The sequence below is a fragment of the Nannobrachium achirus genome (assembly GCF_963921795.1).
Source record: "Nannobrachium achirus genome assembly, chromosome: 16".
Lineage (NCBI taxonomy): Eukaryota > Metazoa > Chordata > Actinopteri > Myctophiformes > Myctophidae > Nannobrachium > Nannobrachium achirus.
This window is the reverse complement of record NC_137823.1, coordinates 19,868,374-19,887,002: the sequence shown is the minus strand read 5'-3', so window position 1 is coordinate 19,887,002 and position 18,629 is coordinate 19,868,374. Positions and strand designations below refer to the sequence as shown.

General features: G+C 42.6%; 1 protein-coding gene across 1 annotated transcript in view; it reads left to right on the top strand.

Moving 5' to 3' along the window:
* The window catches only part of LOC308300880 (uncharacterized protein), a 39,858-nt gene that overhangs the window by 9,145 nt on the left and 12,084 nt on the right, over nt 1-18,629 (top strand). The window contains exons 4-6 of the mRNA XM_080744776.1: nt 7,921-8,058; nt 15,799-15,969; nt 17,569-17,663. Coding sequence (XP_080600902.1) covers nt 7,921-8,058; nt 15,799-15,969; nt 17,569-17,663 — 404 coding nt within the window. The remainder of the gene's footprint in view (nt 1-7,920; nt 8,059-15,798; nt 15,970-17,568; nt 17,664-18,629) is intronic.

Sequence of the window (18,629 nt, the reverse complement as noted above, 5' to 3'; positions counted from 1 at the left end):
AACTCTTTTTCACAAAGATGTTCTTTTTTTCTCTTTTTTTAAAATTTATTTTAGACTTGCTTTGATCAGGCAGCGTTCTTCGTACACCTGTCAATCACAAACAATCAGTCACTCATTTGAACAGGGAAAAGTCCAATCTTTCCCCTGAGATATTCAAACCTCTGTCGGGTCAGTGGCTTGGTAAAGATATCCGTCATTTGTTGGACAATATTGCAGTTCTATTTGTCCATTCTGCACACATTCACGGATGTAGTGGTAGCGAATGTCTATGTGTTTGGTTCTGGAGTGATTCACAGGATTCTTCGCGATTGCGATGGCTCCTTGGTTATCCTCCAGGATCACTGTAGACGTAGCCTCCACTCCGAGATCACTCAGTAGTTGTCTCAGCCAGATTCCTTCTTGAGCTGCTTGACTGAGTGCCATGTATTCAGCTTCTGCTGTTGAAAGTGCAACTGTTGCCTGTTTCTTGCTGAGCCAGCTCACTGCTCCTCCACTCAGTAGAAAGATGTTGCCTGTTGTTGAGCGGCAATCATCCTGATCTCCAGCCCAGTCAGCATCTGAGTATCCGATTAAAGCTCCTGAGTCTGACTGCTCATACTTGAGAGCAAGGTTCAGTCCCTTTCAAGTATCGAAGTATTCTCTTCACAGCAGTCAGATGTGAAGCATCTGGATTTGAGTTGAACTTTGACAAAGCACTCACTGCTTGAGCTATGTCTGGCCGTGTGGCCATTGCAGCATACAGCAGACTTCCCACCATTGACTGATAGGTATGCTGCTGCACTGGCTTACTGACACCATCAATCTTCCTCAACTTGACGTTGGCATCTGCAGGGGTTGCTACAGGATTGGCATTATCCATTCCATATTTCTGAAGTATGGCTTCAATGTAATGCTTCTGATGAAGAATGACAGTTCTTTTCCTTATCTTGGATCACAGAGATGCCCAGGGTGTAGGACAGCTCACCCATGTCTTTAATCTTGTAGCGCTCCTTGAGTGCCATTTTGAGCTTGTTCATGCTCTCAGTTGACTCTGTTATCAGAATCAAATCATCGACATAGACAGCAAGTATTTCAAGCTCTTGTCTTGATCTGACAAACACACATGGGTCTGATGTGCTCTGTTTGAATCCAATTTCCATCATGAACTCTTTGAAAGCCTTGCTCCAACAGCGAGGAGACTGCTTCAGTCCATAGATTGATCTCTTCAGTTTGCACACCAGATGTTCCTGCCCGGGTTTAATGTAGCCCTCTGGTTGCTCCATGTAGATTTCCTCTTCCAGGTGTCCATTAAGGAATGCAGTTACAACATCCATCTGGTGCACCTGTAGACTGTTTTGAATAGCAAAGGACAGTAATGTATGAATAGAGCTGAATCGTACCACTGGTGAAAATGTTTCATCATAGTCAGCACCATACAACTGTAAGTAGCCCTTGGCAACGAGCCTGCACTTGTATCGTTCCACTCTTCCATCACTATGATGCTTGACTTTGAACACCCACCTTGATCCTACTGCCTTTCGGTCTCTTGGCAAATCCACTAAGTCCCATGTCTCATTTTCCAGCAGTGACTCATATTCCAAGTCAGCGGCCTCCTGCCATTCTTTTGCATTAGGACTCTCCATTGCCTCCTTTAGTGAGAGTGGTTCTGTCGCACAACACATATTGGCATAATGATCAACAGTCACTACATCAGCAAACTCATCATATCCAAATCTTCTTGGAGCATTTCTGATTCTGCCGCTTGTTCTGTGTGTGCTCTCAATAGTGACCTCATCAATTTGTGTTTCACTCTCATCTGTTTTCATGGTTATCTCGTTCTCTGTGCAGGGTACTTTCACTTCCTGCTTCCAGTTGAAGTTTGATTCATCGAAGATGACATCACGACGGATTAGAATCCTCCTTTTCTCTTCATCATACAGGCAATAGCCCTTGGCATTGTTTGCATATCCCACGAAACAAAGCTTCACAGCCTTTTTGTCCAGTTTTCTTCTCTCTTCATCTGGGATATGTGCATAAGCAGTACAGCCAAACACCTTCATGTGACCCACGTCAGGTTTTTTCCCCACACCATCTCTGGTATGGTGTCTCTCCTTTCAGAACAGAAGTAGGCAGCCTGTTCTGTATGTAGGCTGCGGTGGCTACAGCCTCTGCCCAGAAAATCTTCGGTAACTTAGCATGTGACAGCATGCTCCTTGCTGCTTCAACTAGTGTCCTGTTTTTCCTTTCTGCAACACCATTTTGCTGTGGCAAGTGAGGTACAGTCATTTCATGATGGATGCCTTGAGCCTTCAAATATTCTTGAAACTCCTTTGAGGTGTACTCACCATTGTCTGTTCTCAGCTTTGAGACACTCAGTCCACACTCATTTGAGAATGTTCTCTCAAATTCCTTGAATTTGCATAGTACTTCATTCTTCTGTTTCATGAAGTATATCTTGAATTATCTCAAGTAGTCATCTGTGAAAGTCACAAAATATTTTGCTCCACTTATAGATTCAGTCTGCATGGGACCACAGACATCACTATGAATCAGCTGCATTTGCGTTTGTAACGGATTTCTCCAATCGACTTGAATGGCTTTTCTAGCCAGTTTGCCACACGTCCTTCACAGAAGGGAATCTCTTTTTCTGCAGAGAAGTCCACTCCGTTCACCAGACCTTTAAGTCCATCAGCTCTTTGTGTTCCCATTCCTCTGAGATTTCCATTTTTTCCACGCATGCAGCAGCGAGACCTCTTGAACTGCACTGTATTTCCTTTTTTGGTAGCAGCTCCCACTGAGAATAAATTCCCAGACAGCTTGGAACATACAACACATCATACATTGTGAAAAAAAAAATTATCACTTAACTTGAAAGTCATTTTCATGTTCACATTCCCAACTCCTAGGGCGTCAACCACCCTGCCATCACCGAGTTTCACAGACTGTTTTTTAAAATTGCTGGTATTCCTGTAGAATATATTTATCACATGTCATGTGCTTTGATGCTCCAGAATCAATTAACCAACTTGTTGTAGTCTGTCAGAGTTTGCCCCTCCGACCACAAAAGCACATTCAGATGAGTCTTCTTCATCCTCACACATCACATTTTTGGCTTTGTGTGTTTTCTTTTTAGGTCACGCTTAATATGTCCTTCTTTTCCACATTTATAGCATCTCCATGTGCTTGGTCCTGCTGCTCCCACTGATTTAGAGCCATCCTGCACATTTCCTTTAAACTGTGATGACATGGCTGCTGCCCCACCTGAGATAGCACCACTGGAGTTATCATTAGCATTCAATCGCTTTTGCTCTTCATTGATTAATGCTTGCTGTACAAACTTCAGTGTCAGCTTGTCAATCTTTGTTTCTAGTGCAGTGACAATTGTAGCATAACTTGGTGGCAAGCTTCCCAAAAGTGTTACAATTTGGTCCTCCTCTTCAATTACAGCTCCTATTGCTGTTAGCTGATCAGTTAGCTCCTTCATTTGTTTTAAGTGATCAGTTAAAGAATCGCCTTCTTTCATTTCACATCTGAAATATATTTTCTTCAGAAACAGTTTATTTGCCAAAGTATCTCTCTCAAAATGGCCTTTCAGCGTGGTCCACGCCTCTTTGGGAGTCTGGCAGCTTGTTATCAGATATAACTGGGGTGTACTTACATTCAGCACTAACAGAGTGCTAGCGCAACTACTAGCCTCTACTCTTCTTTGTGTAGTTTGGCCAATAAAGTTATTATTTGACTATGTTCACCCCGACGTTAGTCGTCGCTATAGTTGTAAAGACTCGATGAAGACCTGTGTGAGTGTGTGGCATAAAACATTGTCCACCACATCTCTAAAAATAATTAGCGCAAGTTAGCATCTCCGTTGTGTTTACAGACTGAGGAGATCCGAGTATCCGTATGTTGAAAGGGGCGTCGATTTCTTTCGGGAGCGGAGGGGAGGAGGGGGAGAGGGGAGGAGGAGAGGAGGGGGGGGTTCTGTAGTGGAAAACCTACATAAAAAATGTGGTGCGGTGTCGTGCCGTGCCGTGTCGTGTAGTGACGGGCTAAAAAGTGGTATGGAAAACCGGCTATAGAGAATGCCTTCTCTCTCCTTTTAGTGAACTCAGCCTGTGCTGCTGCGTTAGCATCGTCAGGTAGCACATCTGTCTCCATTACCATGCCCCATAGTCCTTTAGCCTTTACCAAGTGTTCCATCTGAAACTTCCATGTTGCCCAATTCTCTGGTCCGCTCAGCCTGTCAATAAACAGCTTGTCCTCCATTGTGACTTCCCACAATACTGTTTATCTTCACACAATATTCAGTGTTTACCAGCTTTTTAGCGACGATCTGGGCCCATAACCTAATGAATTAGACTGAGTTGGTAGTAATAAAGAGACAGAGTTTTATTAGCAGGTTGCGTTCACTTGCCGCGCAGAACAACAAAGGGACAGAACAACGTGACACCGGAAGTGGTTCACCATGTAAGGGCACGCGACAGGCGTGTATGTGTCTACAGGAGAGGTTGAGGCCGATCGCCCCCCGCTACCCCCGCCTCCCCGTTTTTTGCTCCCAGACCACGCCCCCGACCGTCGCGATTGGCCGGCTGTACTCTGCTGTACTTCCTGGCCATGTCCTGTGTGTACTGTTGGCGTGTATGTGTCTACAGGAGAGGTTGAGGCCGATCGCCCCCCGCTACCCCCGCCTCCCCGTTTTTTGCTCCCAGACCACGCCCCCGACCGTCGCGATTGGCCGGCTGTACTCTGCTGTACTTCCTGGCCATGTCCTGTGTGTACTGTTGTTGTCGCGTCGCACTAGTGCTGTCACGCGTAGAAGGATGTTTGAGAGAGATGAGATTCAATTTATTGTCAGTGTACAGTACAAGTACAGTACAGCGAAAAGTATTTTCACATCTCATACGCGGAGATGTTTGAATACGCGGAGACGTTTGGACTTTTGTCAAAATGAAAATGCGCGTGATTTACAACGCAGCCGACCGACCGATGACAATATTGTTGTTGGACCGTCGCTAAATACCATCTAATGATGTAAAATTAGCGTGGCATTACTGCCCACAGAAAAGCATGATATCGATGTTGCAGTATGCAGTTTATAGCTTCATGTTTGGGGTTTATTTTCAGACAACAGAGTGTGACTGCAGGTTTGGGAAGAGAGGGAGAGGGGGGAAAAACGTCTGGAGACTGATGCTCTAGTCTAAAGTAGCCAGCGTGGAATCAGACTATTTTGAGTTCATTTTATTATTGTTATTATTATTATTATGTTTGGGAAGAGAGGGGGGGGGACGTCTGGAGACTGAAGTAGCCAGCGTGGAATCAGGCTATTTTGAGTTCATTTTATTATTGTTATTATTATTATTAAGGACCAACTGTGGGGGGGAAAAAAAATTACTGTACCACGTGAATGGCGTGGCATTACAGCCCACCACATAAATAGGTCTAATTGCACACCATAGCCTACCACAAGAGATAAAGCATTTACATTTTTTATTTGACAAGCTTGGGAGAGAAGACTTGTAATTGAACGTATGGGTAGCCTAGTATATACATAGAGATGATTAATGAGGTGTTATATTGATGCTAATTCTACACCACCTGAAAGGTAGATATATGAGCCATCAGAATTCCATCCATTCCTCCTCCTCCTACATTATTCTATAGGCCTATTGTCTGCATGACATCATTGTTAGTAGAGATGCTTGATGAGGCGTTACATTAGATCAGACAAATATACTTCAAAAGGTAAAGGTACATAATGTTTGAAAATAGCAGATCTACAAGCTCACAACGCGTCGTTGCAACCCCTGCTAAATACATAAATTGTACTGTGTGAAGTGCTCTCCTGAGTGACCACTTCATCAATGCAGTGGGAGCAGTGTGGGACTAAAAAGTACTAGAATAGTATACATTGTTTATATAGCATACAAACATAAATGAGGGGACATTAGTTCAGTTTTGATACACTTTAATGTAAAATTCACAGTAAAAATGAATGTGCAGCTGTTATACCAGGGCAGTGCAACAAAAAGTTTCAACTTCAAATAAACATTACTTGTTGGGACGTGGGTGATTAAATATAGTGGCAGTAAAAGTTAAAATGAATGTGCAGTTACAACTGTTAGTCAGTAGTCTAATACACCTACTGTAGTATAATACACCTACTGTAGTCTAATACAACTACTGTCTATACTAGTCCTGCCACTACCGCAGGGGTTGCAACGACGCGTTGTGAGCTTGTAGATCTGCTATTTTCGAACATTATGTACCTTTACCTTTTGAAGTATATTTGTCTGATCTAATGTAACGCCTCATCAAGCATCTCTACTAACAATGATGTCATGCAGACAATAGGCCTATAGAATAATGTAGGAGGAGGAATGGATGGAATTCTGATGGCTCATATATCTACCTTTCAGGTGGTGTAGAATTAGCATCAATATAACACCTCATTAATCATCTCTATGTATATACTAGGCTACCCATACGTTCAATTACAAGTCTTCTCTCCCAAGCTTGTCAAATAAAAAATGTAAATGCTTTATCTCTTGTGGTAGGCTATGGTGTGCAATTAGACCTATTTATGTGGTGGGCTGTAATGCCACGCCATTCACGTGGTACAGTAATTTTTTTTTTCCCCCCACAGTTGGTCCTTAATAATAATAATAATAATAACAATAATAAAATGAACTCAAAATAGCCTGATTCCACGCTGGCTACTTCAGTCTCCAGACGTCCCCCCCGCCTCTCTTCCCAAACATAATAATAATAATAATAACAATAATAAAATGAACTCAAAATAGTCTGATTCCACGCTGGCTACTTTAGACTAGAGCATCAGTCTCCAGACGTTTTTCCCCCCTCTCCCTCTCTTCCCAAACCTGCAGTCACACTCTGTTGTCTGAAAATAAACCCCAAACATGAAGCTATAAACTGCATACTGCAACATCGATATCATGCTTTTCTGTGGGCAGTAATGCCACGCTAATTTTACATCATTAGATGGTATTTAGCGACGGTCCAACAACAATATTGTCATCGGTCGGTCGGCTGCGTTGTAAATCACGTGCATTTTCATTTTGACAAAAGTCCAAACGTCTCCGCGTATTCAAACGTCTCCGCGTATGAGATGTGAAAATACTTTTCGCTGTACTGTACTTGTACTGTACACTGACAATAAATTGAATCTCATCTCTCTCAAACATCCTTCTACGCGTGACAGCACTAGTGCGACGCGACAACAACAGTACATGGCCAGGAAGTACAGCAGAGTACAGCCGGCCAATCGCGACGGTCGGGGGCGTGGTCTGGGAGCAAAAAACGGGGAGGCGGGGGTAGCGGGGGGCGATCGGCCTCAACCTCTCCTGTAGACACATACACGCATGAGACAGTAGCCTATAGAGTAACAGTGCCATCTATTGGTAAAAGTACTGTATTACAACACATAATTCATTTGTTGGGTAATCTAACTAAATATATCAGTTTCCAGGACCACCTGTACTTATTTAGTAACTGTTTTGGCCAGTCTTAGCATGTACCGTAATTGCCGGACTATAAGCCGCGGCCCATTTTCCCATGTTTTGAACCCTGCGGTTTATACAATGGTGCGGCTTATATACAGATTTGTACAGCTAAAGGCCAGTTAGTTAGTTTAACAATGGTCTTTAACAAGGATTTATATATAGATTTATATAGCTAACGGCCACCTGGGCCGCTCTAGCGGGAAGCAGGAAGGACACCTGTGGCTTATAGTCAGGTGTGGCTTAAACATTTTTTTTCTTTCTTTTTCTAAATTTAGCTGGTGCGGCTTATATTCAGGTGCGGCTTATAGTCCAGCGATTACGGTAATAGATGTACATGGAAATTGAAGAAAATACATTTACATTTCTTTACAAATAGTTTTTTTCTTTTTCTTTTTTTACATATTGCTGTTTTTCCTGCTTCTAGACACCCTGCACTTGGTTGTGTGTAAAGAGGAGTATCCTCCTGAACAGGAGAGGAGCCCCAGTCTGCTCCATGAGGAACTAGAGCCTCCACACATTAAAGAGGAACAGGAGGCGTTACTTCAAAGAACAGAGGAGCCTGGTGGATCAATGTTGACTTTACTAGCAGTAAAAAGTGAAGTTGAAGACATCTCTTCACACTGCTCTAAAGTTGAATCTGATACTGAAGTAACTGAAGACAGTGATGACTGGGGAGAGACTAGTGGAGGTGTCCACATTGGAGAAAAACCTTTCCAGTGTAAACTCTGTAGCAAGAGTTTCAGTAGGTCAAATCACCTGAAGAGTCACCACCTTTTCCACACTGGAGAAAAACCTTTCCATTGTAAATGTTGTGACAAGAGTTTCGGACTGGCTAGTAATTTAAAAACACACCAGCGTATCCACACTGGAGAAAAACCTTTCCAGTGTAAAAGTTGTGACAAGAGTTTCAACCGGTCAAGTACCCTGAAGTTACACCAGCTTATCCACACTGGAGAAAAAACATTCCACTGTAAACATTGTGACAAGAGTTTCATTTCGTCATCTTACCTGAAAAAACACCAGGTTTTCCACACTACAGAAAAACCTTTCCACTGTGAACATTGTGACAAGAGTTTTTGTCGACCAAATTATCTGAAGATACACCAGCGTGTGCACACTGGAGATGTAGAAAAACCTTTCCAGTGTAAACATTGTGACAAGAGTTTCATTCGGTCAAGTACCCTGAAGTCACACCAGGCTATCCACACTGGAGAAAAACCTTTCCAGTGTAAAAGTTGTGACAAGAGTTTCAGTCGGTCAAGTACCCTGAAGTCACACCAGGTTGTCCACACTACAAAAAAACCTTTCCACTGTGAACATTGTGACAAGAGTTTCAGTCGGTCAGGTGGCCTGAAGAATCACCGTCATGTCCACACAGGAGAAAAACCTTTTCAGTGTAAAAGTTGTGACAAGAGTTTCAGTCGGTCATATCTCCTGAAGAGACACCAGCATATCCACACTGGAGAAAAACCTTTCCAGTGTAAAAGTTGTGACAAGAGTTTCAGTCGGGCATATTTCCTGAAGGCACATGAGCGTGTCCACACTGTGAAAAAAAACCTTCCATAGTAAACATTGTGACAAGAGTTTAATTCGGTCAAGTACCCTGAAGTCACCAGTTATCCACACTGGAGAAAAAACATTCCACTGTAAACATTGTGACAAGAGTTTCATTTCGTCATCTTATCTGGAAGGACACCAGCGTGACTGTCCACGCTATAGAAAAACCTTCCCACTGTGAACATTTGTGACAAAAGTTTCAGTCGTTCAGAGTTTAATTCGGTCAAGTACCCTGAAGTCACCAGTTATCCACACTGGAGAAAAAACATTCCACTGTAAACATTGTGACAAGAGTTTCATTTCGCCATCTGATCTGGAAAGACACCAGCGTATCCACGCCAGAGCCCTAGAATGGAGAGTTAGGCCAACTACGTTCACTTCATGGGGCGAGTCCGGGTCCATGCTCAAGCTCCCTCAGCCCTATGTTCCCTCAGCCTTATGTTCCCTCAGCCTTATGTTCCCTCAGCCTTATGTTCCCTCTGCCCTATGTTCCCTCAGCCCTATGTTCCCTCATCCCAAAATAGGACCCTATGTTCCCTCAGCCCTATGTTCCCTCAGACCAAAAATCTCAGTCCCCCATGGCATCAATCTGAGTTCCCAGAGGTTCTTTTTTTCGCCACTAGGGGGGCGAGAAGAACCTCTGGGCCAAAACTATGATATTCCTGGGCAGGAAGTTGTCCCAGGCTCAGAATCTGAGCTGGGACAATACAGGAAGTAGAGCCCTGTGCAAACCTTCAAAACATTCAGAATAGAAACCAACCAAAAACACTACAACAATATGCAGCCCATGTTTCAAGGTGAATCCTACCAGACTACCATGGCATTGTTTCCAACGTCTCATTGTTCTGACGCCCCATTCGTCCGATGCTGGTGAATGATAACCTGGTGAATGCTAACCTGGTGAATGCTATCCCATGAATGCGGACCTGCCGACACTGGTGAATGCTAACCTTTTGAATGCTGGTGAATGCTAACCTTGTGAATGCTTACCTCCCGATGCTGGTGAATGCTAACCTGGTGAATGTTAACCTGAAGAATGCTAACTCTTTATATGCCCATATATGGAGATCCCTGATGTCATCATTATTAAGGCCATATCTGTGAATGCATCGGTAACAGGGATCTCCATATATGGGTAACTGGTCCGATATTGGCGATATATATTATTAATAAAGGATAACATAAATTAAAAGTTCACATATGGGTATTCCCAGATGATGCCCTGTTATGGGAACCACACCAACAGAATCCATATATGGCCAAGACTGGTGGCCAAGACAGATGGCGTGACCTTGCCCCAGTAAGACATCGGAACAATGAGATGTCGGACCAATGCCATGGGGGTCCCGTCTATTTTGGGCTGAGGGAACATAGGACTGAGGGAACATAGGGTCTATTTTTGGGTTGAGGGAACATGGGGCTGAGGGAACATAGGGTCTATTTTGGAATTGAGGGAACATAGGGCTGGGGGAAACATAGGGTTGAGGGAACATAGGGTATAATAAATTGTTAGGGAGTGAGGGAACATAGGGCTGAGGGAACATAGGGCTGAGGGAGCTTGAGCATGACCCCGCGAGTCCAATGGCGGCTCGGGAGGTGCTTCTATAGTGACAATCTCAGAACTGGAAGTCTGCTAAATGAATGAGAGCAGCTGCTCAAAACATCATTTTCTAAAAATAATCGATTCAGACAAATGAAAGAAAATATATCACAGGTTATTTCCTGATATCTTGTTTTCTGATTTGCAAACGATATAATTATATTGATGTATCATGATAACAAGAGTACATGCCTTTCATTGCCTTACTTTAACCTGCCACTTGGAGGTGCTATTGTGCATGTCAACATTATGATGATGCAGTGATTAGCATCGGCGACAAGGCAACTAAACATCCTGACTTTAATCATCTTAAACCATGTTATTTTACATCGTTTTTTGGCAATAGTATAAAGTAAATGTTAAAGAGACTTTAGTTATCCCTGTACAATACTTTAAAATGGTTGACATGTTGTGTATTTACCTAAAAATGCAGATATTCGCGACGCTTCTAATGAAACCAATGTTATTTAATCTCCCGTTTGTCACTTTAGAGCTGAAACACGACACAGTTCATGTTCTGACCCCTCGGTGACACCACTCTCTCTCAATTCACTCTGGTCCACGCTATAGAAAAACCTTCCCACTGTGAACATTTGTGACAAAAGTTTCAGTCGGTCAGGTGACCTGAAGGAGCACCATCATATCCACACTCTAACCAAACAGGACTCATCAGTAAATCCACATAGGTGGTGCGCTTCTTGACTTTTCCGGCTTTTTGCAGTGCCCTGCCAGCCTCATCTTTCTCTCTCTAATGTTATCTGTGACCCATGGTAGGTCCCTGTAGAGGACCACATTTCTGATGTGGTCCGTCCATGTGACACCTAGTGCCATTTGTATAATTCTTATGTAGACTCTTTCTATGGCCCTTTGCTGTTGTGTCCATGCCTCAGCCCCATACAGCAGTACTGACCACTGTAGCTACGAACAGCAGTCTTTTCCCAACAGTGCCACTGTACATCATGCAAGGAACTGTCCAGCTGATCCATGTCCGGCTCTCATTGCAGGTTGTGTGGGTGATGGGGTTCAGGTGCAGCGGGGCTGTTGTGGTTCTCAATGGTCACTGTAACATGTCGCTATGGAGATGGCCTGCTTGATGGCCATCTTAATATTGTCTCATGCCACCGGGTAATCTGTCTTTCTATAGAGCATCGCAGCGGAAGTGGTCTACTGGTGCCACTTAAAAATCGTCATTAATTTTCCCCATAGACTTTTATGTTTATTATGTTAAGCCAAGAAACAAGCTATCCAGGATGGCAGTGAATCATGACCATAAAACCTTTGGTCATATGTGACAACTACCCTTTGTTTAGCGATTTTCAAAATGTTCTTTTCATAGAAACAAAGGTTGTATGGTCATGATTCACTGCCATCCTGGATGGCTTGGTTCTAGGCTTAAAGCTGTACTGTGGAAGCTGCTCAACTAGTGGTCAGTAGCGGTATTGCTTTTTTCGGCCGTTTTTCGCCGGGTCCGCGGACCACCGCGACCGCCTCCGCCTCGCCGATACGAATCCATAGAGCCGTCATTTTTAGACCAGGATTGAGGGAGAAGCATGCAAGATTCCTTCACCAATGTAAACACAGTTGCTAAGGGAAGCTATTTTCTGAAGAGACAGCAAGACTCGCTGTGATTGGCCGGTGGTGTATGATCAGCGCTGTGATTGGCCGGTAGTGTAACATGTGGGAGATGACATCATTTTGCCGGGAAATACAGCCCCTGTCAAGGGTATGTAGAAAACATATAAAGAAAAGGCTTTTGGGGCTGAAATTAACGGAGTGGGTGTTCTAAAACTTTAGCGATTTAATAGTTAGGAACATTTTAAGATTTGTTTTATTAAAAAAGTTACATAGTATAACTTTTTAACATAATTGTTATAAATTTAAAGTCTATGGGGAAAATGAATGACGATTAAGTGGCACCAGTAAACCACTTCCGCTGCGATGCTCTATAATTTAAGAGTCAGGTCAAAGAAGAGAAGGATCTGACTGACAGCTGATTATAACTGAAGCGGGCTAGACTCACTTACCCTTCATAAACTAATGCTATGCTTAATTTCTCTGAAAAGACAGCAAACTATTCACACCAAGGTGGGGGAAAAAATGTTTGATGAACGTTGATGAATTCCAAATATTATTAACACATTGACCGCCATTTTAACATACCTCCGTACTCCCACCTGCCATTCGTCTCCATAGACTTCCATGTAATTGGGTGTGCACGGATCATGCACACCCATGCCTAGATAATGCACCACGTGTGTCCACATTGCTCACAGCTTTCAAACAAAAAAATCCGAATGGAAATCCGTTCAGGCATTCATGAGATAACAGCCACTATGTTTAACAAAGATGGCTGCCAAAATGGCTGCCATGCTTGAAAGATGGGGTTGCTATGGGGGTTAAACATGCAATTTCGCGATTGCTATCATGCCTACTCCATTTTTTGGGGTCCAAAATTTTTTTTGAAAAAAAATTTTTTTTGATTTTTTTTTTTTTTTTAATTCTCAGGACTATCGGGCCTGGCGGGGAAAGACATTGGAATAATCTCGGGACTATCGGGCCTGGCAGGGAATGAGTTAAAGTGTTCAGTGCTTATGTTAAGTGCGAGTGTATAATTCATACTTCATACGTTGATGAAATGCACTTAATTAACCACCCTTCTCTTCAAAGGGACTGCCACGCCACAATTAAATTAATCATGTCTTAAAATTGTCTTGTGTGAAACATTGTTACACACAAGACAAAGTTTTGATTTTATGTTGTCTTTCTTACTGTATGACTGTGTGCTTGGCCGCCTCTTTCCTTCCTACTCATGAAGTGCTTGACCAATGACCGTCACCTCTAACCTGTCAGCTGCATTGATTTGAACATATGAGATTGGGAAACAATAGCAAGCGACTTTGCGGCAAAGGTGAGAAAAAAAAAAAAAAAAAAAAGAAACATTGAGACTGAGGAAGTGAAAAGGAGATTGGCATGTTGCCATGATGTGTTGTTATATGCACATGTTATGTAGGCTATACAGGATATGAAGCTTTTTGAAACAAATAGCAGCAATTGTTTGCTGTCGTTTTGGAACAAACAGATGAATTCTTTCCTTCCCAAAACTATTTAAATGGTATACAAAAAGCCTCCACTTCTGGTGCATGACGAGAAGGAGCTGGTGAAAGTATCAAAGCTGCAGTAGGCCTAAATAAACACTCTGTTACAAGTGACTCAAAATGTATTGTATTGGCAGGTAAGAGGTGTGCTCTTGAGTCTGAGGTTCAGCAGTGCAGACAGCAGACTGGCCCTCAGGCAGAGTGGTCGAGGGGGCGGTACAGTTCTACATTCCTCCAATGACTGCTGTGGCTAATCACTGACTGAAGATGATACTACTACTACTATTACTACTACTACTACTACTACTACTAATAGGCTACTACTAATAATAATATATTTGTATATATGCCTTCAACCCCTAGCACTCTCCATTTTCTTGATTTTAATGTAGTTATTGTTTTTTTTTTATCTATTCCATTATATGTTTTACTTTTATTTTCTGATGTGTTGTTGCTGTTTTTGCATTGTTGATTAGTCTTTGTATTGTTGATTCTTCTGTCAAGCACTTAATGACTTTGTTCTTAAAAAAGAGGGCAAAGATAAGGGAGTAAAAACACCAGAGTAGCTAACATACCGAACGCTTTATTTGAAAAAGTTAAGTATTTAGTCTTCAGTCCTCTCTCTGGAAAGCATGATAGACTCTTCTGAGCTGGTCTGGGAGTGAGTTCCACAGTGGAGGGGTGGCGCCCATGGGGGGGTTGTAGTGTTTCCAGAGCGGAGGTTGTGAGTGGAGGTCCGTGGCTCGAGCTGTTCCTTGAGGTAAGGGTTGGGCATTTTGTTGCTGTTGTCTATTTTCTTATATTGTCTTATAAGTCTGTTTCTCTTTTTCACTCTTCCTCTGCATGGAACGCTGTCTGTGGGGCGGTAAGATACCGGTACACTCCACTCTCTTCCAAACATTTAGGGTTGAATTGAACTATCCTCTACTGCAGTGAGAAATCGGACGTTTCCCCATGACCCAAACTAGTGAAAATAGCAGATATGTGTGAAGCAACGCGTTGTGAGCTTGCAGATCTGCTATTTTCACTAATTCACTTTCACTTTACTTCTAATTTTTGTTATTTTTATTATTTTATTTTATTCATTGTGTTTTTTGTCTCGTCACCACATTGTGAGCTTGCAGATCTGCTATTTTCATTACTTGTTTTTAATTGATGAAATGTCTTAAATGAACCAAGGGGGTCCTAAACCATAGCTGAGAGAGATGAACCAGGAACCCCTTAGCTGAGAGACAGATGAAGCAGGGACCCCTTCGCTGAGAGACAGATGAAGCAAGGACCCCTTAGGTGAGAAACAGATGAATCAGGGACCCCACTACTATATGTTGTATACAATTGTGATGCAGATTTGATGTTTTCCTAGATTTCACAGATACGTTCATAGATTTCCTGATGGGGTGAGTAATCAATAGGATACAAAAGTTATCTTTTGGGTGAACTATCCCTTTAAAGGGTTAACCCAAGCATCATCTGATAATGAAGGGTCTGACAGAGAAGCCATGACTCCAGGTCAGAGGTAAACTCTACAGCTGTTCTGGTCTGCACAAGCTGTCAACAAACAAGTGGAAACAAGTACTTTACTTAAGTACAAGTATCAATAGCTACAGCAATGCAATAACACTCTGTCAGTGCATGGTTGGTCACACCGCACACTTGTATTCTACCTAGAACCCGCCCTCATAGTATGAGGGCAGGTTCTGCCAATGCATTTCAATGGGATTGGAGCAGTTTGCTGCCAAAGAAAAAGCTTCTTTCCCATTGAGATGCATTGGCAGAATCCGCCCTCAGGGGTAGAATCAAAGTGTGGTGTAACCGTGCCCTGACAAGTAAATGCCCCATATTCAACACCTACTTGAGTAAAAGGGCAAAATTATTGGCATCAAAATCCAAAAGTACTCCTTGTGCAGAATGTTACATTTCCCAATTGTTCAAATGTATAAAAAAAATCTAGCAGATCTACAAGCTCACAATGTGTCATGTAGGACATTTAAGACCTAAAAAAAAGATTACTAAATCAAAAGTAATCAACAAACGTTCTAAATATTCCCAGAAATGGCAGATCATCTCATATTGGAAGAAGCCCTGAAGGGTCTGACGATCGAGGACGAACAGACCCTCCCAAAAGAACATATGCAGGATGCAGTGAGCCTCATGGTGCAGGAATCAGTGGGCCTCGTGGTGCAGGATGCAGACAACAAGAAGGACACAGTGGGCCTCTCATGTAAAAGATTTCTTTTTTAAATATTAGCCTACTCCTTTAGATTTTCATGCAAATCGGTACACATGATCTCTATAGTCATGTGATCAACAGATCTATTTGATCTTTCATATTCCATCCTGATTGGCTAAGATTGACTTCTAAAGTGTGCAGGGGTGGCCCCGTTATGAACAAAATGGTGCACATCATGAATGCAGCATCCGATTATGGTGAAACTGTGCACAAACATTCCAGCTGGGCTGAGGAAGAAATGCCACTTAAACACAAATCAGCCTCATGGTGGCGCTATAACAGGCAGTTGTGTCTTGACTTGTAACTGCACCGATCTGCATAAAACTTTCTGTGCACACTCGCTAAGGCCTATTTGTCCTTCACATTTTATCTAAATATCAAGCAAATAGGTAAACATAATATCTTTGGTCATGTGATAAAGACAGATCTGTTTGATTGTTCTATCGTGATTGGCTAAGATTGACATCTATTTTAAACAACTCGATGATCAGTCAATACTAAACAATGCATGCCCACAACCAACATTCCTCATCTGGCGGAGACCTGTGCTCGGAAGAGCGCTGCTTCTAGTCTCCATATTCATGGGTTGCATTTGTAGTCCTAAACCGGCCATATTGAGGACCAACACAGGTGTTCAATTTGTCTGATTGGCATAGAACCAATGTTCCATTTTAATCAAAACACATGTGTTGGTCCTCAAAATGGCTGGTGTAGGACTACAAATGCAACCCATGAATTAGTTATCTCATAAACTAGTAAGACACCTCAGAGCGACATGCGACCTTGCCCTAAAGGGCGACGTTGTGCCAATTCTTGGCCATCTAGCCAGTGATGTATATCGGACCAGTTACCCATATATGGACCTGCATGATAGCCGACAATGTGATTTCAGAACATGCCCATATATGGGCATTATCAAATATGGGCATTTCCAGATATGCGCTTAATATTGATGACATCGGGACAGGGATCTCCATATATGGGCATAACATGGACAAGGACAAAATTCATTTGCTAGTGTGACTCGTGATGACATCAGTGATCTCCATATATGGGCATAAAAGGAACATCAAGCCAGAGCGGGATTTAGGTGCTTTTGGTACTCTGCTGTACTGTAGCTTTTTACTTAAAGAATAACAAAAAAACTGAAAAAATGCACAACACAATAACACATGGACCTAATAAAAGGAGGGTCGACTGACAGAGATGCAATCTTCAGTTTATCGTTCCAGCTTCTCAGGTTTTAACAAAGGAAGGAAGGATACATACTCTATTTACATAGTGTAATATGACATACTGTAAATCTAATTTGCTGGCATCAATGCCATTCAGGGGTGCCATGGGTGACACTTGTGTTATATTTACAGGGGTGGCCTGAGCCAAAACAAGTTTGAGAACCTCTGACTTAGCGTGTTCTCTGTGTTCAGGATGAGAGCTTAGCTGGAGTCCCTCAGGGCTCCGTACGTGGTCTGCTCTGTTCCCCCCCTCCACATCAAATCTATTGTATAAGCAAACCTTTGTTGAATGTTCACCTATAGGGTTAGGGTTAATGTTAGTGTTAATGTTCCACTCTGTCTCTCTTTCTCTCAGCCGATAAGAAGAAGGAGCGTCCACAGATTTCTCTACCGTCTGACTTTTTACACCCCGTCCATGTTGGCTTGAATGCTGTCACCGGGGAGTTTACTGTAAGTGTGTGTGCGTGCGTGCGTGCGTGCGTGCGTGTTAGGCTATAGAGTAAGAAAGTCACATTGTGACCATGGCTGGCTGCCTGCGATTGCAAAGATTTCTCAACGGCAGCTCCTTTTGGAACCTCTTCCTCCACTATCTGCAGAGGGACTGGAGAGGTTCCGAAAGAAACAAGCTGTTCTCAACAAGATGCACGATTAGTCGTCGTTGTGTGATGATTAAAAGTATTTTGAGCAGCGAGCGAGTCTAAAGCTAATCTAAAGCCCACAGGTGCAACACGTTGCATTATGATTAGATTTCCGTAAAGTTGCTTGTATTGATATTAGCTGGTTGCGTTTTATTTGTTGTGAGCTTGTAGATTGCCAATTTTCAAGTAGCTGATGCGGCGATGCATATAGTTTTAAAGTGCTTGTGTGGCCTAGATAATATAATAATATAATATTTTGGGGCTTAGTTTCGTACACCTGGTTGCTTATTTCTCTCGCAAAATCTGGCAACACTGGTTTTCATGCCGTCACAATGGTTAAGTGAAAACGAGGTATTTTAGGCGATACCAGCATTTTTGCTGCCGATGAGAGCATGTGAAAATACGCGAAAAGAAAAAACGAAAATTCCGGAACTGCAATGAAAACATGCCTTAACTGTAACATGATTGCAAGTAATATTGATACCATATCACAAGGAAATGGAATGCTTCAACCATACAATATTATCTATGATAAGCCTGTACTAAGACACACACACCTGACATTGATCAATTTCGTATTGGTGCATACAATATAGCCTACTGCTAGAGAGAAGGGGGAACAGTTAATCTGCTGCTGTGAGCTCTTCAAACTTCAAGACCCCACAGTAATACATACACACAGAGCTCACCTTCTGCAGGAAGTTCATTCTTTCAAAAGAACGTTGACTGTTATCATCTCAGCCTTGGATTTTCTTTGCAGTATTTGCATCATTAAACA